The sequence below is a fragment of the Xiphophorus maculatus genome, chromosome 3 (genome assembly GCF_002775205.1).
Source record: "Xiphophorus maculatus strain JP 163 A chromosome 3, X_maculatus-5.0-male, whole genome shotgun sequence".
NCBI lineage: Eukaryota > Metazoa > Chordata > Actinopteri > Cyprinodontiformes > Poeciliidae > Xiphophorus > Xiphophorus maculatus.
This window is the reverse complement of record NC_036445.1, coordinates 14,753,986-14,779,407: the sequence shown is the minus strand read 5'-3', so window position 1 is coordinate 14,779,407 and position 25,422 is coordinate 14,753,986. Positions and strand designations below refer to the sequence as shown.

Below are 25,422 nucleotides of genomic sequence, written 5' to 3'. Positions count from 1 at the left end.
ATGCACAGATTTTGGATGTTGGGTTTATATTTACATTTATCATTGTTGGTAAGAATTGATTAAAATCATTGGTGACCTCAAAATACCATTTACTTCAAAATTGTTGTAAATGATTCTTTATGTTCTAGTGTCCAGATTTTTTTTTTTTTACTAAAAAGTGAAAAAAACAAACTTCCCCAAAGCAGGGGTCAAAATATAAGTATGTTGAGAAACTTTCTTGTCACAGACAAGAAAGTTCTCTTGTCTGTGAGAACTTTCATATGTAGTTCTCACAGACAAGAAGAACATGAGACACCTATTCATATTATGGTGTGATTCACAAAGAAATTACAATCTTCTTTTCAGTTCAGTACAGTTTAACTGTATGCCTCTGGCTGGGATGTTATGGCCCTCTGTGTCCCAAAACTAGTATGAACACAGATATGTTCTTGTTTTCAGAGTTCAAATGGCATACTTTCATAGATATGGGAAAGTGTATAAAGTCTTTTGTAGCCGCAAATTGTTGAGATACTGTACATATGAAGATGCAGATGTATATCTGCCTTGTATGCTCATGGTGCAAGAAGACTGGACGCCAAAGGTAAATTGTGCTCCAGATTACCTTTTCGTGAATTAATTATTGTAGACTGCATGGTCTGATTATTAATGTGGCGACGCTGCTATATTAAATGGATATTTTGGAACGTTAATGTCACAACTCTCACATGCATGCTTTACAAGAGATTTTACAAATCTACTTCACAGATGTTATATAAATGACAAAAAATAACATCATTCAGTCACATTCAACACTATATAGATACTCAGTTTATGAAGATTGAGAGTCTCTTACTTTGAGAAAGCATTGCAGATGCTTGAAACTGAAAGCAAGGCTAACTTTCAGATTAATTCATCAAATAATTACTACTTGAACAGGACATTGAAATTTTAATCCCAGATGGACTGCTGATCTTCAAATCTGGTAAAAAAACAACAAAAAAACAAGATGGTAACATCTTGACAAAATTAACCTAACACTGATGCTGTTGAGTGGTTTGAATTCAAATAGGCAGCACATCAAAAGCACTCCAGATTTAAAAGATGTGACAGTACTTGTTTCCTAAAATTCCCAGCATACATGTCAGGATAGGAAACCGTGTGACGGCAGCTCTTGCATCTTTTTGCTACATACCAGAGGTCTAACTTTTTCCATGTTTTTTATAGCGCTTGGCGTCCTTTATCGTGTGGCAGCAGTGACGTATTCTAAACCACTTAGGTTGTCGGTTTGTCTTATGAGTAATCACTCTGATCTCTTTTACATTGACACTGTTTTTCATTAGATCACCGAGGTACACACAGTTCTACACTTCAGTTGTAGCGAGCGCCTAATATTTTCCTTTGCTGAAAAGTCTGCCTGATACAAAAAAACTACACTTTGCATTAACTTGACTCCTGGGGACAGACGACAAAATTGAGATTCTAAATTGTGTTAGTTTAATTTCAGTTTCATGCACTTTGTTTGGCCTTTCACTTTATTGACTCCATATGTTTTACATGAATGGTAGAGCATGCTAGGTATATGCTCTGCCCACCTTAGATGTTCACAAACCAAAGGTTGGCATGAGAGTTCTTGGTTAGCTGTACCGCAAACATGTATGGATTTATTTGTCTAACTTGGAATTCATAAGCGGCTCCCAGCCCTGGTGTTTCTGTTGGACATCGAGAGTGCCGTCCGTTCCCAGTTCCAGCTGAAATTGTTGGGAGCTTATGGGGAGGTTACAGAGAGCTGTGAGGTTAAAGCGGTCCACTTCTTCTCGCGTCAAAGGCCGAGGCTGCCAGGGATTGTGTCATGCCAGCTGGCATGAGGTGGTAGTATGGATGTAGGTCATTAAATCAGAGGAGGCTGGGGGTTAAGGTGGTTGGCCAATTATTTAGTGAAAAATAATGGTTAGTTCTGCTTACTGTTTTTTTTTTTTATGGCGGTAATGTGCCCGGGAATTTACCTCCTGCAGTTCAGCACACTTTGATCTCATGATAATAATGCCAAACTGGTGTAATAAAACACTTCACCTTTATTTTCTCAATTTTTTATTAACTCTTTCTGTTTTTCAATCACTCAAAATGTCAGAAAATATTCAGAGTACGTGAAAAAGTGAACTGTAAAGCAACCAGCTTCACTAACCTAAGCAAAATGATGTCATTATTCTTTTCCTCCTAGTTATCTACCAACTGAAAACATTCCTGAACCTTCTTGATTATTGGCAATTGGATCCATGTGCAATTGATATTAACGACAGGTTACATTCCTGAGGCGCCTGTGTCATACTTAGTGTCTTTACAATCAGATTAAAGTATGATCCTCTGACAGAGGGCTGCAGAGCCAGGAGATATCCATGTCATGGTAGCTTAAGGGCCTTAATCACTTCCACACCATGTTGTGTAGCTTGGCTACAGAAAGTTGTGACTTGTACATTCACCCTCCCGCCTAATCACTGATGCAGCTTCTCTTCAAGTTATTAACTGACCAGTTTGCCAAGACGTGCTGAGGCATTTCTGTCTTTAGGTAGTTGTCTTGTTAAAATTTTGCAGCCGCGAAAGACTGAATCAATGCATTTCCAGGACTCTTAAAGAAAATGCAGGTCTTATTTGTTTTAGTGAATGCTTTTTTAAAAAAACTATCTGTTGGTACAGTTGAATTTTTTGGAGTATATCTCTACCAACTTTGCACATCTAGAGGCTTCTACCCATTGTTTTTTTAGATTAGATGGAGTGTCCAGGAACAACAGATCCTAAACTAGATTTAAGTATAGACTTTTATTCATCTGTTCTGTCACAATAATATGCTTTGATTTTAACTCTATTGTTTAGGGTTGTTTTTCTTTTGTTGTTCTGTACTGTAGAGTTTTGTTTTGTATGTAGCTCTATCTTGTAATAAATTCTTACCTGACAATGTTGAACAAATACATCACCACATCCTGGTGTTTCCACTTTCTTATGTCACCTTAATGATGATGTGTTTGATATATCTGTGTTTGATTGAGCTATGGATCTGTGCAACTCCTCCAAAGAAACCATGGATGTGCTTCTCTAATGCTCTCCTTGCCTACTTTTTTGGTTTTGGTGGAGATCCATGTGTTATTAGGTTTGCTGTGAAAACAAACCCAATTTATTCAGATTGAACAGTGCTTAGTAATATTGTCAAAGCTTGACACATTGCTATATAACTTAAACTTCTTCGCCACTTTCTCTGTGTCGTCTCTGGTGCATACCTTGATCTTCCTGATGCTGTTTGTTAAAGAATGTTTTCTAAATGCTTAGCTTAGATTATACAGAGGTGAACTCTGCTTACAAATAAGGGACTTCTGAAGGCAATAGGTTTGGTTATAATTTATTTTTTGGGTATGCCACATTTTTCACATTTTCCTTTTACCATTATTCTCCACCTCTCTTGATTTACCACATATGTTACAAGTAAAATACATAAAGTTCATTGTTACATGACGATGTGGACAAGTTCAAAGGGTAAAAATACTTTTGCATGTCATTGCCTTTGAGGCATTTATGAAGTTTTATTTCTTCTGAAGGACAAACTAGGCAGCTGGAGTACTTCCAGTGTAACTGGCCATGATGATGTTGATTAACTATTGAACTGACTAATGTTGAGATACATTCAAGGGTTTTGCTGACATATGTGACATTGATTGGCGGATTATTTGTTAAGTTTTAAGTCCTTAAGGAAAGACTCCACTCCCTTGATTGTCCTCAGAAGATCAGAGCAGTTGGTGACTACATAATTGATTTGGCATGGAATATTTTATTTTGGTGCAGTGTGTGTGTATTCCAGCTTATAGCATTTCACTGGTGTGCTTAATTCAAATGCAAAAGCCAACAATTTTATGCTGAAAATACTTTTCTTAGTTTTATTGCCTGTTTTTTGATGTGTTTGACAAGCGTTTAAAAGGCAGGCATATTAAAATCTAACTGTTCGAGCTCTGCAGGCCTCAAATATTCAGTTTCTCATTATATCCGTTCATTTCTCATAGGAGAGCTCTGCTTTCGCTTTTTTCCAACAATTTTTTTCTGACCGACTTGGACACTGCTCTCAGCACACACAGGATTTTCATTTAAGGGAGAAATGTGCATCTGAAAATAACCAGAGAATTTGTCAGTCTCACAGCTAAACTTTACACAGAGAGTTAAAGCACTATTATTTCACTATCTGTATTTTGTAGTTAAAAAGTATATTGCTGACAATATAAAGCCATCTTATAAATACCTTTTTTTCTGTGCATGTGTAAATGTTACCAAAGCATAAAGTCGGTCTGTCTTATAAATTAGAACTTAATCTGAGTAGATCAGACGCTGGTGGTCCATTGGTGGACATGGATGCAGAAGTTTCTTTGGTAAGAAATGCTGAGTCAGTAGACCACTGTGGGGCCTTCTTGTCTCGCATTAATTGGTCTTTGAGGGGAAGATCTGGCTTAACTGCAGCCCAAGAGTGTGTGTTCACTTTCTAGGTACATATTTTGTGTTTCATAAACAGGACCAGTAATGCTCTCTTAGATAAAGCCAGAGAGTTTAGACTGGGCAGACATGCCCATGTCCAGTCAGTGCTATAAACTTTACTAAAGATGCAACCTAGAAAGAAGTGAAGGAACCTTACAGAAAACAAAGCATGTTGGCCCAGTTTCTGCCTGTAGCAGTTGATTGACACAGCAATTGACTATTTGAGTTAATTATTGTTTTTTTAATTTAATTAAAACCTGGAATCAAGTGGTTATCCGTTTTATACACTAAAGGTATCTTACCATTATAAGCTTGTAGCATAACCTTCTCTGAATAGAGATGGGGAACATAAATATTATATAGTTTTTAAAAGTGTACTCAGATAATTAAACAAATAAATGTAAGTGCACCACTCAAGCCTTTAACTGGCAGAGATTTATTTTTCTCTCTCTTAGCAATATAATGCAAAGATTTTCTGATGTTTATAGTAAACTAAGAAAAACAAAAAATAAAAAAAGTTGGACTGTCACGTGTTTATAGATTGAAAAAAAAAAGTGGGAATTATGAATCTACTAACCATTATATGAAATTTGTCAACATTTGAACTTTTGGTAATGAAAGCCAATCAGAGGTATTAATTTTTTTTTATCACTGGCAATATGATTAGTTCATCCATAATAGACATGGGGTGATATAAGGTTGTTGCTGAATGATAACCTTAAGTAAATATACTGGGCTTCACAGTAAAATGTTATTATCAGAAATATTTAGAAGTAAGCTTATAAAATGATGTTGCTATTATGACAGAACATGGCTGCGTGAATTGACAGTCACTTTATTTAAAAATCATATTGAACTGGGCGTGCCGTGGTGGCGGAGGGGTTAGTGCGACCCACATTCAGGCAAACGTAGTCTCGACGCGGCTGTCGCGGGTTCGACTCCCGGACCCGACGACGTTTACCGCATGTCTTCCCACCTCTCCTTACCCCTTTCCTGTCAGCCTACTTTGAAAAAAAGGGACACTAGAGCCCACAAAAAGACCCCTTGCGGGGCGATAAAAAAAAAAAAAAAAATCATATTGAACTAGTTCATGTACTCATGACAATGTAGTACCAGTTCCTTCCTGCTAAGGTATTTTGTCAAGGAATAAAGTCTGTCGCATTCACAAATTTGACTGTCTAGTTTGCTGTGTTTTTTTAACAGATGCACAAAGTGATGGTACTGGTCATTTCATATGTTTGCAATTTAAGAAATTTCATATTCAAAGTTGTGACCAGGAAAGCTGTGTCTTGCAGCAGCCCCTTGTGAATGACAGATAAAACACATGTTAAAATATGCACAACAATTAAAACCCTCTATGTAAAAATCTAAATAACCCAACCAATGTTGTGTTTTTGTATTTTACAGCTACAATTTAAAAACAGCTCTGGAAAAAAATAAGAGACCACTGCACTGAAACCCATTGAAAACCTCATAGTGATTCCATAATGAATGACCATGGAATAAGAGTTAAATATTGATTTAACTCATCCTGAGTTAAAACATTAGTATTGTTTCTAAATGAATATGAACTTGTTTTCTTTGCATTATTTGAGATGTGAAAGCACTGCATCTTTTTTGACCATTTCTCATTTTCTGCAAATAAATTCTAAATTTTTGCTTGGACTCAAACCTGTGACAGCCACATAGGACTGACGCCTCTGTACAGGCATTTCATGCTTTACCCCTGTGTCACTGCTTTGAACTGAGGATTTTTAAATCTTAGCTTAGTTGTATTTTATGTCACATGAAATATACAGATGATTCCAATAAACATAAACTTATCTTGGGAGAGAAAAAAAATTGCATTTTGTCCAGTAAAGAAAAAAAATTAAATTTATGTAAGATGAAACTTGTTCATCTTACATCTTTGTCATTGTCTTGGCTGATGCCTATATTGAGTGTAACTCATTGAGGACTGACATACAGTATTTCAGATTTTTGTTTAAATGTTATTAGGAATTGTATCTCAGAGGTTTCCTTTGTTTAGATTGCTTATATAGCATCATGCCTATCCTATCTCTTAATTTTCTTAAAAGTTGTATAGTGAGAATATGAATCTGGAGGCCTCCCTGTACAACAGTGTTGAATTTTCATATTTATGTTCATTGGAGGTGTACCTTAAAATCCCACTTATATTCTATGCATGTTTGGTTAATTTGATAATGAGAATATCGGCCTGTGCAGACTCAGGTCTTTGTAAAGATCAGATATCCTGTTGCAGAGAGAAAGCAGGCATTCGTGACAAAATGGCTCTAGTTACCCGTTTACCTCGACAGCATCACAGTGGATTACGTTCCTGTTTGCTGTCTCATCTCACCGGGGAAGGCCTATGTTGACAGATGTTGCTCCTGTATTGCCTCTGCCTTTTGCAGGATGCTATATTTGAAAAATAGTGAGTATAGGCAGGCTTTCTCTGACATATAATTCCATTTTGTAAATAATATCAGAGCAGTTTAATGCTGATCAGTCGCGGGTACAAAATCTGTTTTGTCTGTCTTCCAACGCTGCCTGTTTGTGACACAGCATTAGTATGAGCTTCTTTCTTTGTTGCCAAGCCTTTTCTTTGACTGTCAAACCCACTCCTGGTCCAGAACAGGCTGCCGTTGGCCCTGAGCCAGCCTGAACAACCACACAACCATAGAAGCCCATTTGTCAGTGGTGTGAAGGAGGGGGTTGTTGTGCAGTTATACCTGCTGTGCTCTTGTCTGTGTTGGTGTCTAGCTGATTTGTTTGTGGTTTCTTTAGATATTTGGGAGGTTAAGGGCACAATCTATCATCCAAAGAAACAACAGAGTGGACCTGAACAGCAAAATTCAAAGCTAGCTATGGAGATCTGCTGCATTTAGATGTCAGTTTAGACATTAATCAATAAGACAATTCTGACCAATTTCCAATTTAGGCTTTTGTAAACTTTTTTTCAGAAGTAAGAAAGAAAAAAAAATCAACAACTTTTCTGAACTCAACCTACTAGTTTACTCCCAGTGTCAGTTGACTTGTTTGCTTATAGAAAAAAGTTGAAGGCAACTTGGCCACAGCAGCAAGTGTGAAATGGAAAAGTAATGAAAAAACAAGTTTCTGTCAGTAAAGAGGAACTACAATAAAATAAGAAAACATTTTAAATTTTCTGATTGTCTTGTAATTGGTCAAGCTAAAATCGATTGATTTGGATTACCAATCAACTTCTTGATGCATTGTGAGCCAAACTAGAAGCATTTCAAACAATTAATAGTGTACCCTAGTAACACAGAAAGAGGGAAGATGTTGGAAAGTCATAAGTAATTGTCTGGTAATTAAGGTGTCAAACAGTAAAAAAAAGTAAGAGCGTCAACTTTATCCTTCAGCAGATTTTTCAGACTTCTGTTTATTCCACACAGCAGAGGAATCTCCTAAAATGGGAAGATTATCTCTCTTAAAGCAAAAACACTTTTCTAATGATAACTGAATTGAATTGAGGTTCTTTGTTGCTGTCTTTGTTTTGGATTCATTCAGCTATTGTAAGCAGCTGACAGGATGGTGATTGGTTCTTGGCACATTTCCATTTACACAGGGAGGGAGGAGATGACCTCCAAGTTCCTCCTGTCTTTTTTCTGTTTTGGAAAGGAATTTTTCCCAGTTTGGTGTGTTGTTATGACCAAAATACAAATGTCGGGTGAAAATGTATATCGCAGCTTTTTGAAAATAAGCAAATTTAGAGATAAAATCAAACCATCTCCTGTATATATATCTTTCAAGCCAGAAGTCTACAGATTTCTGAGCTAAAATTAAATCCTAAGTACTCCGTATCAGTTTGACTAGCTAGCTTTTTTGATGGATTTTTGAAACTGTTCTCCATGGTTTTGAGTTTGTAAGGCCCATTTTGCATTATTGTACAAGAACTTCACAAGCTGTAGTAGAAGACACAAGAACAACACTTAATACATTTTATTTTAACCTTCTTCATGTTCTTACTAGTCATTAATATTAGGGGCCTATGTGTCAGATATGTTGGCTATAAGTTTTGAATCCCTCGTAGCATGAATGAAAAGCAGGCATTTTCCACAGAGCATATAGCATAGCAAGTTTCCTTTTAATTAGGCTCTTAACCATCTCACAGTCCAAAGAGAGCACTCAAGCTTTTTACCCTGTGTGTAGTCCTGGTGGGTCACACTGACCTCGTGTGTGCTTATACAAGGATTGTTTTTGTGTGGTTTCGGGAGCTGACAGGCTAATGGGCCATCTCCATCACTTCCCTGTTGTCCGATTGCGAAATCTGCCATGGTCCTCCAAAGAGTCACTGCGGGAGAGTTAAATCTTTGCTCTTCCACTGATTTCATTGGAAAGCGTTTCACAGATGCTGAAAATAGCCAGCTTAGAACGTTCTTTTATCAGCATCCTCACTAAATGGCTGGTCTAGATAGGTAGACCAGCCGTACTGAAACTCAATTTAGTTTTGAAGGTGCTCTCTGGATGGGAATAGATCTGGATGAGTTTTTGACTGGCTGATCACCTTTGACTGCTAATCAAACTGAAAATTGTCCAATTTTACACACAATCTTTATTTTTTTTCTGCATCTCTATTTTGATAACCTAAACACAAATTGTTAGCACTTTCTTTTTTTTCTTTGCAGGAGGGGCAAGAAACACAGCATCATTCTTCGTTCGCAGCTTTCAGTCAGAGTTCATGCCTGCATTGGTAAGTAATAAACTCCACCCTAATCTGTTCATATCACACATGGACATAATATGAGCTTTAATTACCTTTATTAGCAGCACGTTGCTTCCTCTGCATCCTTTTTGAACTTAAACAGTGGCAGTTGTGGGATGGGGCCCAGGCCCTTAATTTGTGTGACAATTAACAGCACTTCCACAACATACTAAACAACAGAGCAGTGGCATGAGCCAAAGAGAGTTTCTGTGTTTTTTTGAGTAATGTGAGGGAACCAGCACAAAGAGCTGAGTGGAAACACATGCAAACACGCACACGCGGTGGCATGTGTACAGACACACGTGCGTCCAATCTGATTCAGATGTTGGCTTTCAGATTTCGTTTTAACTACACTGACGTGCTTGTTCCGCCTCTTTCTGGAAATACAGTGCTGATAAGTGGGTGCTATTTGTTTTGCTACCTTATTTAATGTTATTTTGTCATATAAAGTGACTAAACAAGCTTTTAAAAAGTAATTAACTCACAGAGTTTATTACTGACACATAATGTCTGCAGCAGTAGCACAGTAAGGAGGAGAATATTTTCTCTTAAACACACACCCCTCCTGCCGGCTTGAAGTGCAAAAATAACTCAAAATCTGCAAAGGTTATTAAGCTGCAGACTGTCAAATTTCACTTGAGGTAAAATCCACCTAGACAGGGTTTATTTAAATTAGGTCAACATGATCTGAGTCAGATGTTTGACTGGAGCCGAGGATGCGCCAGTCTTGTGTCCTTTCCTAAAATATGACAACTGATCAAAGAATTAGTGACATGCACAAGGATTAAGAGAGAGATTAGGTTTGCTTATGTGGATAGCTTCAGGGTTTCTTTTCTTCTGAGAGTTTAGACGCTGACTACGTAAGTGATACTGTGGAGCTATTTTATATTCAAAGCTTTTTTTAAAACAATGCTGTAATTGATCATCTTGTTGACGGATTGTCGTTGATTTCACAACAGGTCACGAGTTCAATATGGCTGTGGTTGTGAATATTTGTTTGAAACCCCCTCTAGTGTGGGTTCTTCTGTCCCCTGCTGGTGCCTGGGTGAGCTTAGTGGAGCCTGGGGAGAGATAGACAGACTCTAAGTGGATGATGGCCCTCTTTCTCTCTAAGTTGACAGCCACCTGTTGCCCTTCTCTCTGGTCCCCCTTGGTGGCTCTCTGTGTGGCTAGCTGATTTATTTTGTCTAGCTTAGCCAACCACTGTTACTGTAACTCGTCCAGACATTTGAGCCTAATTTTATCAGACTAGCAAAGTGACCTTTTGGTCCACTGAGCACATTATGCAGTGATTTTCCTGGTCTACAAAAGACATAATGCGTTAGTCTTTCAAAGTGAAATGGCATGGCTATTTAGGGTTAGATGCTTGTTATACATTTACAGATTGAGTACCAATATTTACTTTCTGTTCTTTTTTTTCTGTTTGTTCGTCTCAAACTGTGTAGAAGTGGAAACAATATTAGATTTCCAACAGTGATGGTGAAATGAAGGCTTCTAGAGACTTATTGTAACTGATTTTTTTAAATTTAATTTTAAATGTATTCTCACTGATGACTTTGCATCAGCACACCCACAATGTTGAGATGTTTATCCCAGAGGCTCCCTCCTTGGGTATGAATAATGACTTGGTTTCAGCCATGTTTACTCTATTCTGAGTCATTTACTGCTATTTTGTGGAACAGACATTGTATAGAGTTTAAACTTCAATTAAGTGGTACATCTTTAAGAGAGTGTTTTCTGGTGCTTTTTTTTAGATTTACACAAAACAGAACCAACCTCCTGTTTGCCTTTTTGCATTATAGCGTGTGCAAACCACAGCAGGACCTAATCCGGGTTTCCTTAATCATAGTCATTAGCACTTACATGCATATGTCTGTTCAGGGGTAATAAAGAAGTGGAACAAAATGCCTCACCCACAGAGCTAATGGTTTATGAAACTGTAGCCTTCTGCATTAGTAATTTGTTCGTAAGAATGAAGATTACTCTTTGTATACTCAAAACACCTTTGATATGCAAAAAGAAGATTTACCCACAGTTGTTTTTGGAGCATAGATAGGTATTATCTAAATCTTCTTTAATAACCAACAACTTTAGGAGAAAACAAAGCAGTAGTGTACATTAGAAGCCATAAACCAGAATTATTTTTCATATGGTTTCTCAGTACAAACATTTTCCAAAATGCATTCAAACTGAAATGATGTGATGCATATTTAGTATGATAGCTTGATAGCTATGATAGCATTTCAATGCACTCAGGTACCCACTATCAGTAAATGCTCATTGAGCAAAAGGAATTGCTGCAAAGCCTTGAAAGAGTCGACTAGGTTGCCATAGATAGGAAATGTTTTTACTAAACGGCATTATACACTTTGGCATGACATGACCTTTGTTGTGAATTTGAGCACTAAAAAAGAACTTTTTTAGTCATAATAAAGATTTTGAAAAAAAATCCAATATGACATATGAGAGATTTATTTGAATGTATTATTTTTTATTTTGTTTACTCTGTGTGACATTTGCATTAGGACATTTGTTCACCAAATGAACAGGATTTACAGCTAAATGTTGTAAATCTCCACAATATCTAGTTGTGGAGTTTTACAGAAAGTTTTTTGATTTAGTTGGTTTTAAAACATCCAAATTTTTACACAGAAAAATATTTCTCCCACTCGCTGTACTTTTTTTCGCATCCTTGGCAAACAGGGACACGGATGATTGCAATGACATTTCAAAAGTTAAAAATAAGTTGAATATTTGAATATTTCTCTTCAACTACTCTGCTTACACTATCTGGTTTTTGTATCTGCAGGAGACATGGATACTTTTTGAGGAACATTTATTTGAAGCAGTGAAGAATTATGTACATTTTGTATGATTCTTCACTAAATAACTAGTTATTGAGAGATGAATAGTTAATAACTCCTAGGCATGCTGCCTGCAGAAAAGTGTGGGGTTTTCTCTGTGACTGTCTCGTAAAAGAATGCACAAAGGATGCACATCTTGTACGCTGAACCAGGAGCGGTGTCCCCCAAATGGTCTGCGTTGTTGCATGAAAGGTGTGTGCGAATATGAATGGTTCACAGCCACATGACTTGTGTGTCGACACTTTAGATAAAGCATGCTGGGGCTTTTAGTCTTGAGAATAAGAATTGTCTTCAGTACCACAGCACTACCCTCCAGTGAGACTTTGTTTTATTTTGCTCACCAAAATTGCCACTGTTTTAAAATGTGACTAAATGAGTGCCATAGTTCTTTAATAAAAACAAGGAAAATTACATTTAGCTGATGTGGTTTTTCTCATTAGGTAAGCAGAACTGGTGATGATTTGGTCTTTGTTTATAGTTGCATGGCCAGCCCAGCAGCTGATGGTTTGGAGAAATCAACTCATCTTGCTCCATTCTGCGTGTTAGCCTCGGCCACAGCCTGTTTATATTGTCAGGCTGTAATTATTGTCAGCGTGCTAGATGTGGTATGAAGAGCCTGATTAAAGCAGCTTATGCTTATTTTTGTATTGTCCGTAAATACAATATGGCCTCATCTTGACTAGTGTTGTCTCTGAGACTGAATAAAAGGGGAAAAGGAGGGTCACTTATGGCGGCAGACTATTGTTTAGTTCTCATAATGTCTAAATTTGAATACCAAGTGATAACTGAATCATGTCCTCAGTGATCACAATCACACAAACCAATTTCTGATGTGGGAAATGTGTCAATTTCAAACAGAAATATCCGTTAAGCCCCCAAAAATGTGCTTTTACTGTCATCTTTGTGTTACTCGTTTTACAAGAAGCTGCTGTAAATCAGTCAGACATCACAGTTTACCCAGCTGTTGCAACCCTTTTTTTTCTAAACATGTGTTTTTTATTCTTTAAAGTAATAAATCTTAACAAAAAATAAAAGCTTAAAGTTGGCGGTATTCACCTGCTAGGACAGGTTCATCTGGCACAATGCTGATCCTCTCTGCAGGGTAGCAGCTGAGATCAGCGGTGACACATCCTTGGTGGGTTATCTGGCTTGTATTTTACAACCTCTTGCAAAGTTGGCTAAGGGCATTGAATTATGCACTGCAATACACTGCAAATACACTGTGTGTAGTCTTCTATGTGTGACTTGTGTATTTGTTTTATGCTATAATTTTCTTAAATTGGTAGTTTTGATTTGACAAATGGTGGTTGTAAAAAAGGATGTTTTTATTCAGTGGAGAAAAAATGGTTGCTGCCGGCTAAAAACTAACACCTGCAGTTGACAGATCACTGACTTTTGACTTTTTAATCTTTGTCTAATTAAAGTTTTATGAACAGTTTAGGATGCCATCACATTATTTTGAGACCATGATCATTTGCCATTAAGCTGGTTTTCTTACAGTGTTTCAATGTATATGACTCCATCTCATCAACTCTGGTCAGTTCCCAAATCCCTGCTAAAGAAAGGCTTTCCCACAGGATGATCCCACCACCACCATCTTTCACATGTGTTTACTTGCAGGCAAAAAAAAAAAAAATGCATTTGATCTCATCTGACCAGCGCACCTTCTTCCACATATTTTCTCTGTCCTCTACATGACTTGTTTCAAATTGATAACAAGACTAGTAAGAAGTTTTAAATCTAGTAACATCAGCCAATGTGCTTCTATTGTTTTCTATTTTCTATATTCAAACACATGAATATTCAGGAAATCATTTGTAGATTTTTTTCTTTATTGTTTAGAGTTGCTAAGGATATTTGGGCGATACTGGCTAATGATAGAAACCATGATTAATTATTTAGCAATGAGTCACACCTGACCTACCTGACCTGTGAAGCCATGAACTGCTACAATAGAGTATTCAAGCTTTTGAGTTGTCATGCATCCCAAGAGAAAGAATTGAATGAGTTAATATGCAGAGCTTTCTCAACAATGTCTTGTTTCCATATAATTGCACGAGACTATGGGTGCTCTGGTCATTAAAATTCTGAAACTAGTTTTCTTTTTCACGTATCTACATTGTACCATTGGCAGAATTAAACAGTGAACCAGTGTTTGTCAGAGTGGGTTCAAAAAGATCTATTTGCACCATAAACTGAAGTCACATTGAAGTCACATTAAAGCCAGAAAATCAAACATTTCTGTGTCTGGAAAGGCTGGAGAGGAGGAGAATAATTAAAAACATTCATGTCCCATGGCACCCATGGGACACAGTGGAAGATCAAGTGGCCCAGACTCTCATTTCTTTGCTTCGCCTCACAGAAAGCCTAAAATAGGATGATAGACTCAGAGTCACCCCTAGAGGCCAACCTAAACAACAATGTGCCAAGGAGGAGAAATCTTAAGAAGCAAAAATGAAAAGTGGGCAGAAGGGATCTTTCTTTTTCTCTACAAAACCAGATTGTCTGAAGGGTTGATGGTATCACTCGTCTCGCACTTTGTCGCACTCAGCTTTTGTATACATTCTGAGTTTGCATCCATATGCAGTCAGATAACATTTCTGAGGTTAATGTGTGATTTAGGTGTGGCAGAGTTTTCCTTGTATTTTGTCCCTGTGCTGTTTCTTTCTTTCTTTTTTTTTTCTGACTGTATGATTAGGACTGATTGCTGGCCCATGCAAACTTGTACACAGCTGTAACATTAATTCATACAAGCACACGCATTCCCACATTCTCTTGCACACACTCCAAAGGCATGCACACATTAAGAAGCCATCTGTTTCCAGTTGGAAGGCCCCTCAGTGCTACTACTCACCCATCCAGGAAAGAAGAGAGCTGTCTACTTTTTCATCTGTGGGGGATTTTTTTCCCTCCTTTCTTTTCTTGTTTACAAGATTGAGGGGAAAAAGGGTGAACATGGGGTTCTGACCAAAGGACTGAATCTCTGCATAACAAGAGATGCATCACAGGGTTTTACAGAAGTAAGTGATATTTATCTCATAGCTTTATTTCTGACAGCTACACAAACTCCTGTCGGGAAAACAACAACATATAGTGCCTTTTGAAAAAGGCCCATCATGACAGCTTAAAGAGAAGTTCATGTGAACCAGACCGCTCTGAGGTTCTCCACCACTTTGAGTTTGCAGCAGATCCCACTGAAACAGGCAGGTGGGTAACATCCGTGACCACAGACACTAAACATCTGACTGCTGGCGGGGAAGAAGAATTGGAAAGACTCTGTTTGTTTTTCCGTAAACCAATATTTATTTGTTGACTGCACAGACATGTTTACTTTTGGAGGATTTGTGAGATTCTAGAGCTTGGGTTTAAGTTGCCTCTGGTCAGATTTGTTGCCTCCTCTCCATTTCATTATTGGATAAAAGATGTGTGGGACCACATTAGAAGCCCTCAACACATTTTTTTTTTTTTAAAAAAAGGTCTAACTTTAATTATCCGTTGAAAGGCAGAGTTGTTAAAATTTGAGATTAACTGATGAGAATTTTGTGGCCAAATTTCTATTCTTTAGTAAAGTATTATAGCTTATTTTGATCGACTAAATTGAAGAACACCATTAAATTAGTTTTATTTTATTCTCAATCTTTTGATGGTTCAGTATTTGAACTGGGACCAAATACAAAGTTATGTACCTTGTGTGAGAAATCAGTCACTGTAAAACAGAGGATATTATCAATTAGTGCAATTAGCGAGGTTAGTATTATTAGAACAGCAGTGTCTGTGATTAATCCTTAATTGAAAATCCTTATCTTTGATCTGTGATTTAAAAATGTCACCCAAGAAATTCACACATTACATGTCAGACAGATGTTACAAGTGCCAAAGGATAAAACAGAGCAGTTTTTCCATACTCTGTTAAGTCTTCCACTTATCTACCTCTGCTGCGCTCTTACACCCCTGAATAACCCAAATAAAATATCAATATATCGTAGGAAAAGGTTTTCTTTGAGATAACGTCTTACCTTCTGTGCTTTCTCTATTTTCATTTTTAAGCACCTGGCTGATAATGAAAATGGCTGCATTTCTTCCCGTAGTAACAGAGTCCACACCAAAGAGGGTTGTCGTCAAACAACCTGTTAACACTTATATACTTCCTGTTATCAGTCTCTCATGCCCATTGTTGCTGCTTAGTAAAAAAAATAACTAGTTGTTTTAAAAGTGCCCAGAAGTCACTTAATTTCATTGACTTGGTCTTATAATTGGTCATCAGCGGTGAATGTGAAGGATGTTGTTGGAGTGAGTAAAAATAAATGAACCATCTTCTTACAATTCTTGTTTTTCTTAATCCTTCAACTCCAACTTTCCTCCTTTATCTGGGCTTAGGCCCGGCAAAAGTAACAAACGAAAGACGCAAAAATAAATGTACTTTTTTCTTAACTTACTTATTTTATTTATTTTGTTTCTCAGTTTACGTTGGTTAAGTATGCCAATATGGATTATCTTTTTTTTTTGCCATTTTTCTCTTTATTTTTTTTATGTTCTGAACTTTCTTTAAAGTGTATTTACATCTGTCAGCATATAATCTGTGAACCTTCAATTGCCATTTAGTATATCATCTCACTCATATCTGTAATTTGACTTTGGGGTTATATTATATGGGAAAGAAGACTGCCAGCACTGCCTTTAAAATGACTGACCTTTAACTCTGTGCCCTAGTGGCCCTCAGCCAAATCCCTGTGTGCCATGGAATTCATCAGACATCCTCCCTCATATGTCATGCTGGCTCCTTTTCTCTCCGTCAGCTTTGATGTGGCTGTCTTTGTAAGGAAACATCTCTTTCCCTCTGTATCTATAGAAAATGAGAAATCCACACAAGAACCAAAACAGCTCACATTTTCTTTTTTTGTCACAACACCAACTGTCACTCATGCACTATAGCATGAAACAGGCTTATTTTTTCTTCTCTTCACCTTGGATCAAGTAGTGTTGCCACAGCTGGCTGGCTTTGAATCATTTACCATTACTGTTTTCCTTTAATGGAGGATTTATTGGATTTTCGTTACATTCATGTGCCGTGATGGATCTGGTCTTCGAGCTGCCTTCAGCTGGAAAAACAGGGATTGATATGTTTTGTTTGAGCATTAGTTTGAAAGGATGTGACAGTCAATTGTTGCTCTGAAGCAATGCTTAAAAAGTGGTAGAGGTTCATAGCATCTCTTTGAATAGATCGTCAATAGTAAGGTAGAATGCTTTAATGGCCCTTGATTTTTGCTTCTCTAACTGTCAGTCTCTTGATCATCATGGTGGCTTTGTATATTTTATTTATCCTGACTTTTCTTTTGAGACACAGAACAATGTGACCAAATCAGTGACATTGCACTTCATTTTTTTACACAACTATTTTGGTGTCCAGGATCTCTGGAACAATGGAGAGATGAGAGTGAAGAAAGTGTCTGAAATCCAAGTGTTTGAAAAAAGTGAGTTTTAAGAATATACTTTCTAGACAGCTGATTTACTAAAGATGTGAGATTAATGGCCTAAAATAAGTCCCGCTCACTGACCAGCCAAAACAAAACAACATAGAAGGGTCGCACCTGACCCATGTCTAATTAATTTGATAATAATGTTTTAAAAACATAGGGACAATCCTTGATCATTACTAACAAATGATCTGCTGATGTATTAAAAAAAAGAACTAAAATATGCTGGAGGAAATTTAAGGTAACTTGTACTTAGTCTTGTCTAAAAGAAACACTGAGGATTCCACTCTGCTGATGTGAGCATACACCAAATATTGAGACTAGGGACACATGAAAGACTAGACACATAATTCAAAGACCTGACAGACCTGTTCCACAAATCCTCTTTTTTTTCTGTGTGTTATTAGTTTTAGTATTTTACTGGTTTTGACAAAACAAAACTGTGACGGGTATTCATGCAAGTACTTAATCCTATAAATGACTGCAGCGCAACAGGATTTCAGTCACAGTAAGTTTGAGTTATTTGGCAGTGGCAGCAGGCGGTATGCAACCATTTGTGGCGATGAGTTAATAATTTGCACAATGTCGCCTCACGTTCTGGTTCACAGAATTGTAACCACCCACAGTGGGTGTCCGATTCAAAACTGTGGAATGATGATGGGCATTGTAAACCTTTTTTTTTTTTAATCCATGTAAATATTATCCACACTGTGAGGTGTCTGTTTCCATTTATCATCTTCAAACATCGTCAAAGCCAAAGTCGCAACTTCAGATGGTATTTTTAGAGGTAATCTAAGCTCAGTGGGAGACTAGAGGTAGGATAGGAAATGTTTAGATTATTGAGCCTTCAATGAAACGTATAATCTTTCTCACTTTGAAGCCCAAAACAAGTCATTTTCTACCCAATTTAGACAGAAGAATGCACTGAAGGAGGAATTTTGGTTCTGAAAAATGAAGGATAAAAATAAGATTTGTGTAATGAAACAATTTGGAGCAGAACTTTTCTTGGTGTTCAAAGTTAAAAAAAAAAAAGTACCTTATTATGTAGTAGTTAAGACATGTTTTCAACAAATTTTAGGAACCCAGAGAAACCAGAATGTGTTTCTCTTTAGCTGGAAGCATGAATACTCTTCTCACCTCCATTCCAAACATTGTGAGGGTGATTGAAGGGTGCAGTTGAAAGAGCTCAAGCACTAGCCTAGACTCCTCTTTCAGCCCACCCATGACACTCAAGGGGACCACTTTTAGCAGGAGAAGATTGGAAATCCTTTGTTATATCATTTAAAGGAGATGAACAGAACCAGATGGAGGAGGGGAAAAAACAGAAGCATTGATAAAATATGTGGAAGTGAACTAAAAGCCTACTTTAACAGATAAGGGCAGCTATTGTGATGTCTACTTTCTCACAGAATGTAGACATTTCTTTATAAATCTTCATATTTTCTTAGAAATCTTTATACTCATCATTCAATACTAGAGTTCTGCTGCTCATGCCTGTCCTTTGGTAACATTTCATGCACTTTAACTTATTAACCTATTTGACATCACCCTAATTTTTTGCTCCCTACACACATTCTCTGTTAGATTAAAGTCTCTGCTGAGCCCATCCACAACTTTTAAGTTACTTTGAGTTAAAAGAAACATGTTTATGACTAATAATAATTTTAAAAAATACTTTAAATATAAATCGGGTTGGAAAAATAATTATCTTTGTCTTTATCTCTTTTTTTGAAAGGGTTTTCAGCATTAATCTGTGGTAGACATACCTCAGAAATTTTGCAAACTAAAATATAAGTACTTAATTCAAAAGCACAGACATAAGGGGCAAAGCTTGTACAGAGACATTGTTGTGGAGTTACCATAAACTGTGAGATTTTATCCCAAAATCATCTGTCTTAATTTAAGCAAACATCTGAACCAATTTCCATCTGTGGTGAGAGTTAAAAAGGCTTTCTTTTTGACTTTTGCTTAGTCTTGCTTATAAAGAGGAGTGAAAATCTCGATTGATATAAACCATAAGTAATGCCGCTCGAAGCTTTGAGGACAGCGAGTCATGTTTACATGGTTGTTGTGGTTAAAGCTGTGCAAAGTTAAGTCTGATCTTTCAGTGAATATGTCAGAGAATGTTGTGATTTATTCAGATGTATTCCTATGGGCTGTGTAGTGGTTTCTTTAGCGGTCACTTAAGGATCATTGAACATACAAAGGACAAAGATGCTTTGCTTACACGTTTGTTTATAAGATAAAAGCTAGAGAACAAGCCTTTAATCTCAGTGTTTGGAAATATTTTAAAAAAAATTTAAGAATCTGTTCCTCTGTCTGGCCCTTGGTATTTAAAGACAGCAGACTGTTTTCTCCATGTTTTGGCATGAATGCCATTTGTATTAGCAAGGATCTAATTGAATCCCAAAAAGACAGTGCAGGGTTTCATTTAGAAATGTGGAAAAAAAGTAAAAAATAACATTAAATACAGGAAGGGGCGTATGCAGAAAATATTATTGTTTTATGTTCAGCTGACTTGTTTGTTTTTTTTAAGCAGTGACCTAAAAATACTATTCATAGCCATCACAGTTTTGCATGTTTCATTTACTGTAACTCCTCTAACCAGAATTTGGTGCATCCAGTTGCTTTTAGAAATGATTTAATTAGTAAAATAGTCAACATTTAGGTAAGTTGAATCGAGTAAAACTTCAACTGTTCTGTGAAGGAATCAGAAGTTTAAGGTCTTCATGAATTAAACTAGTTATGTCTCTATTAGAGAGTTGTAAAAAAGAGAGGTTTTGGTGAAAGAAACCCATCAAAATGGCTTGTTGCACCAATCAAATATGTGGAATAAGGTACTCTGGTTGTTTTAGACCAAAATGTAGTGTTTTGAGCTACATACATAATACACAATGGCATAGACTCACTCCCTTTCTTTTGTGCTTAATAATAAAAAAAATACAAAAGTCAAAGACCATTCTTGTAATTTGTTTTGCAACAGCTGCAAGAAGCTTTCTGCATGTCTTTTTTTTAATCTTCCTTCATGGAACAAATGTCTCAATTTTCTGTTTTAGAAAGATTTCCCAGACAAAATAAATTTGATTCTCTGTCACGCATGTCTTTAGCCCATTTTGCACATAGCAGTGTATTGATGCATTGTACCATGGGAGTTTTAAGGCTACAGTAGAGTCAGCTGTTTCAGGCTCCAGACATGCCTGGCCTACCTGAAATTACTCTGAAGGAGATCCCCACTGCTGCCATCTGAAACCTCTATGTCTCAGCATTCAGAGGAAGTTAAACCTGAACCTGCCAACCAGCCATCCACTGCTGCCAAGGCTTGTCCAGAGTGAGACACTCTTATGTAACTCAGCTGGAATGAATACAACTGGTGTCTTCTTCAAATTTGGAAGGAAAGGGACTTAGAATGAAAAAGAAGGCAATAGCACACAACGCTCTAGAGAAGCAGAGTTCCCAGATGCTATCTTTCGAAGGTGTCTTTCGTAAGGAGTAATACTCCTGGCTTCTTTGGTCATTCACCACTTTTTAACTTTCTGTCAGGCCAGTGTACCAGAGGAATGTTTTTTTTTTTTTTTTGTTTTTTTTTTTAAGCTTCTGGACATTGAGCTGTTAATGATTCATTAATGCAAAAAGACAACCTTCCCCAAATAAAAAGCTAGCACCCAAGTACCAAAAACTGCAGACTGATTTCTTCTGTTTTTGCATTTTGTCAAACTTGGATGCTTCAGATCATTAAACCAACTTTCACAAATGTAGTCAGATAAATACAAAACACAGTTTGTTTTAAGTTTGAGGTTAGTTATTGAGAAAATCCTCAATAACTAACCGTAAGTCTTCTATTTCACTAAGGAGACACTTTTTGTTGTCCTTTCTATCGGTGCCACAGAGGGGAAATTGATTAGTAACTGTCAGCAACAGGACATAGAGACTAGGAGGTTCACATAAAGATAGAAGTATTAAAATATATGCAAGATATTACTGTGGACTTTGAGATTAAAGAGGTTGAAAAGGATTGATGTCTTTGGATATCATACTTGGATCAGGATGAAATTTTGACATGAAAAATTTTGTATGAAACCCACTTAATAGAGACAAATTAAACAATGGGATAACCTCATTATCCCATGACATACAACAGTAGGCATTTCTCAGACTTCCTGAGGTTTAACCTTGAATAACCTCTAAGCCACTTTGAGATTCCCACTGTTGAAGCTGTATGGGATTATCCCACATGCTGCAACACATGGGCACATTGCTGGCCGCACACACCTAAACACTTTCTTTTTCCTGAGTTGCAATCTTTACACCTTTGATGCTTTTATTCCAGGATGCTAGATGTGCAAATGTTGGAGGATGAAAGGCCCGGTCTGGCACAGACTTCTGTAACTTGGGCTATTGGAACAGGCAGGAGTCTTTATGTATAAGCCGAGGCTTTAGGGAAGCTGTCGGCCTTGAGGTCACCCCTCGGGGGTAGGCTGATTGACTGGAGGACCACCTCCTGTCACCATATAGTGATTAATGAAGAGGAGACACAATCCCAGCTCCTGTAAGCTATGGTGAATGCTGGAACCATCATTTTTGTTTCGCCTTCCTCTGTAGTGTTTAGTGGGGCACAGTTGGAAGGAAAATATTTTAAAGAGAGTGTCAACATAGAGTTTTATTGACTTCCATCCAAGACATTAGGATGTTGACATACTGTAGATACCTGCTCCCCTCAGAGAGATTGTGTTGGGTAATTGTGATGTTTGGCAATGGTGAAAACTCTCAGCTATTTTTGTCCATTTTCACATAGTGCAAAAAGAGGTTAAGTGAAATTCAGCCTTGTGTATTTCCTCCTGTGGAAAGTTTCTTGTGTCGTCCTCAGTCTGGGACATTTCACATGTTTTCTTTGCAACTTAATTTTGCATTAATCTACTGCCCCATATTTTTTGCTAAACCGCTGTTCATGCACACCGTTTCCAAATTGAAAAGAATAGTTTAAGAGGCAGAGTAAAAAGACTAGAAGGAATGCTCCCCTACAAAGACGTCGTGTGGTGTATGACTGTGCACATGGCCTGCGCTCTCACAGGGACAAGCCTTTCCTGGAAATCTTAATTTACCTATGAATAACAGAAAGCAACAGTATATTATAGGAGCATGTTTTGACATGAATCAGTTTGTTATTAGGGAATGGGGGGGCTATTAGTGATAAGTTATAGCATGATCAGTAGATTTACGTGTAAATACACTTGATTTGTTTGACTTTTTGCACTTGATGACATCCTTATTACTCTATCGTTGGTGTCATGCTTTGAAACCAGCTGGGCCTCATGCATCTTCTGGTTCTTTATCCTCTGGGTGTATTTAAATCACAGTGTCAGTCCCTGTTTCTCTCATCTGTGGTAACTAACTATAAACCTTGAAGGCGTATCAGATAGTGTAGTACTGTGCATCTTAGAAGAGGTGTCTGCCCTTTTTGGTCTGTTCCCCATCAGGCAGTTTGCCTCAGCAGGGCCTCAGTCTGCCCGTGAGTGGAAATCTTCGGACTGTGTTATCTTTGGAAAGTGTCGACTCCACAGAAACGCAGCAGCAGCAGCACAGAGGCCAGTGTCAGCTAGTCGCTTGGGGCTCGCTATTACTAAGGAAAGATGGAGATATTGTGCCACAGTAGATTAAAGCTGAAGGCATGACAGCTGTGCAGAATCAAAGGGCTATCTGTCCAACTGGAAATGTTTCCTGCCTTGTTTTGGCCCTCGTCTGAAGAAAAATTAAGCCAGTGGTGTCGTCGTTCTTCGTAAGCAACAGAAAAGAGTTAGCAAGTATGATTGGATTTTCAATAAAAAGTATTTATATTATCCCCTTGTCCTACTATCACACTTCTGCTTTGCATTTCATTGACGTAGAAGTATGCACACCTTCAAGTAAATGACTTTCCATTATCGCCAACTTTGAGATATGATTGGCCACCCAAGACCTCTAATCCAGAAAGTTTGCAAAAACTTAATCTATTACCAAAATATATATAAAGAAATGTTTTTTTCACTTGTTATGCCATAAATTAACATGTTTGGGCAAAAGGATCATTGACGGTTGATGCTAGGATTACTAGTGGACAGTTATGTTCTTTTTTATATAATAAAAAAAAGGCTAATGGAATTTTGGTCAGAGAAGTCCATATGTGAGGCAGACTTTGGTGTAATCCAAGTCACGGAGTGAAAAGGGCCTCATCCTCTAAATGCAGGAATCTATCTCATTCTCTCTGTGTATAAGGCTGTCATTTTTTCAACTATTTAATGACCCCCATGTGCCAGCAGAAGATTGGATGACCTTCTATATATTCTCAATGTTGTGGCAGAGCATGACAAATTAGCACCCCTGCTGAAATCCTGAATTTCTGCGGATGCTTGTCTCATCGAAACAGCATGTTGATTTCCTGCCCTGGCAAACAGACGATTCTACTACAAAGGAACATTCAGAAAGGCTTTCATGGACAGACAGTTTCCCATCAGATCGGATGTTTCCTTTTGAATGAATTTAATTAGACTCATCGACTATTGAACAAAGCTGCCCATGTATCCTATTTGGAAGCAAATCAAATAACACTTTAAATAAATATTTAAACCAAATTGCTCTGTGTAATATACTTTCCTCCATGTTTATCTCTCAAGTGACTGGTATCAGTTTCTGCCTCAGGACTTACATAGCTAAATAATTTATTCTGCTGTTACATTAATCTTATTTATATTTGTTACTATACATTCCAATACCATGAATGAATTTAATGTCTTACTTTTTACTACAGATACAGATCTATAAGAAGGTTTCACTCAAGGGCCACATCTGTAATTCTAAGACACAGTAATTATTCTGAGCTTGGTTTGCATTTGTTCCCATAAATAAGTAAAAAAGTTTATCATTAATTCTTGCAATTAATCTGATTTATCTGATTACTGTCAGATCCGAGTGTACAATCTTGTACAATCAGTTAAACAGATATCATTTGGACAGAACTTGTGTGAAGACATGAAGTAGGTGAAAATATCTGAAAAAGAAAACCTCACCATATATACAGATCAATTAGAAAACAAACTTTGAAATGATTCAGTCATACTTTCATGTAGCCTGAAGGACCTAAGTAACATGTCAGACTGACGCAATTAAATCTCGTCATCATAGGACTGAGCTTCTGCATCTTCCGCAAATAAAATATCCCATCATTTGTTCGTACAACACAGAAGTTATTATCTAAAGGGGATTGTTGCTCTCTTTTCATGTCCCCATTCAGAATACAGCTGTGCATCCGTGCTGTAAAATTGCTGAAGACTCCAAAATACGCAATGCGCCAAGTATCGCTAATCTAACATTATGTATTTTTAACTACAAGACTACGTTTGGGTATACTAAGAGTAACTACTTAGAGTGTGACTCATTAGGAAGATGTGCAAAAGTGCTAATTTATTTTTTCATCTGAGCCTCGTATATCCCTGGTGTGGACAGGTCTCACCTTTCTCATGCATACATATAGCTTGTCCCAGCTGTATCCGCTCTCTCCGGCTGGTAGGTTTTCTATGTTTAGTGAGTAATTTGATCACTTGTTAGATCCAGCGATAAGACTTGTATACTTCCCAAATAAAAGTTGAATATGAAGTTGCTGCTACGTTAGTTTTGGTTTTTATAGAGGAAAAAACAAAACATTGTTTCATTTTTTGTTGCTTTTATAACATTACATCATGCCATGTCCCTTTTTTGCCAATGAGTAAAAGTTCCTGATGCCGGTCATCACATCTCTATTTGGACTCCACTCTGTTTCTCCGTTACTCTGTGAGGCAAGAGGAAATCAGGCTGATCACTTTTCAGGATGTTAAAACAATTTGTGTTATGCTCAGGAAAGTTT

At 37.3% G+C, this 25,422-nt stretch overlaps 1 protein-coding gene across 5 annotated transcripts in view; it reads left to right on the top strand.

Moving 5' to 3' along the window:
- The window catches only part of LOC102220724 (FH1/FH2 domain-containing protein 3), a 98,290-nt gene that overhangs the window by 8,310 nt on the left and 64,558 nt on the right, over nt 1-25,422 (top strand). For all 5 annotated transcript variants that reach the window (XM_023331542.1, XM_023331540.1, XM_023331539.1 and 2 more), the window contains exon 3: nt 9,135-9,199. In XM_023331542.1, the coding sequence (XP_023187310.1) occupies nt 9,135-9,199 (65 nt within the window). The remainder of the gene's footprint in view (nt 1-9,134; nt 9,200-25,422) is intronic.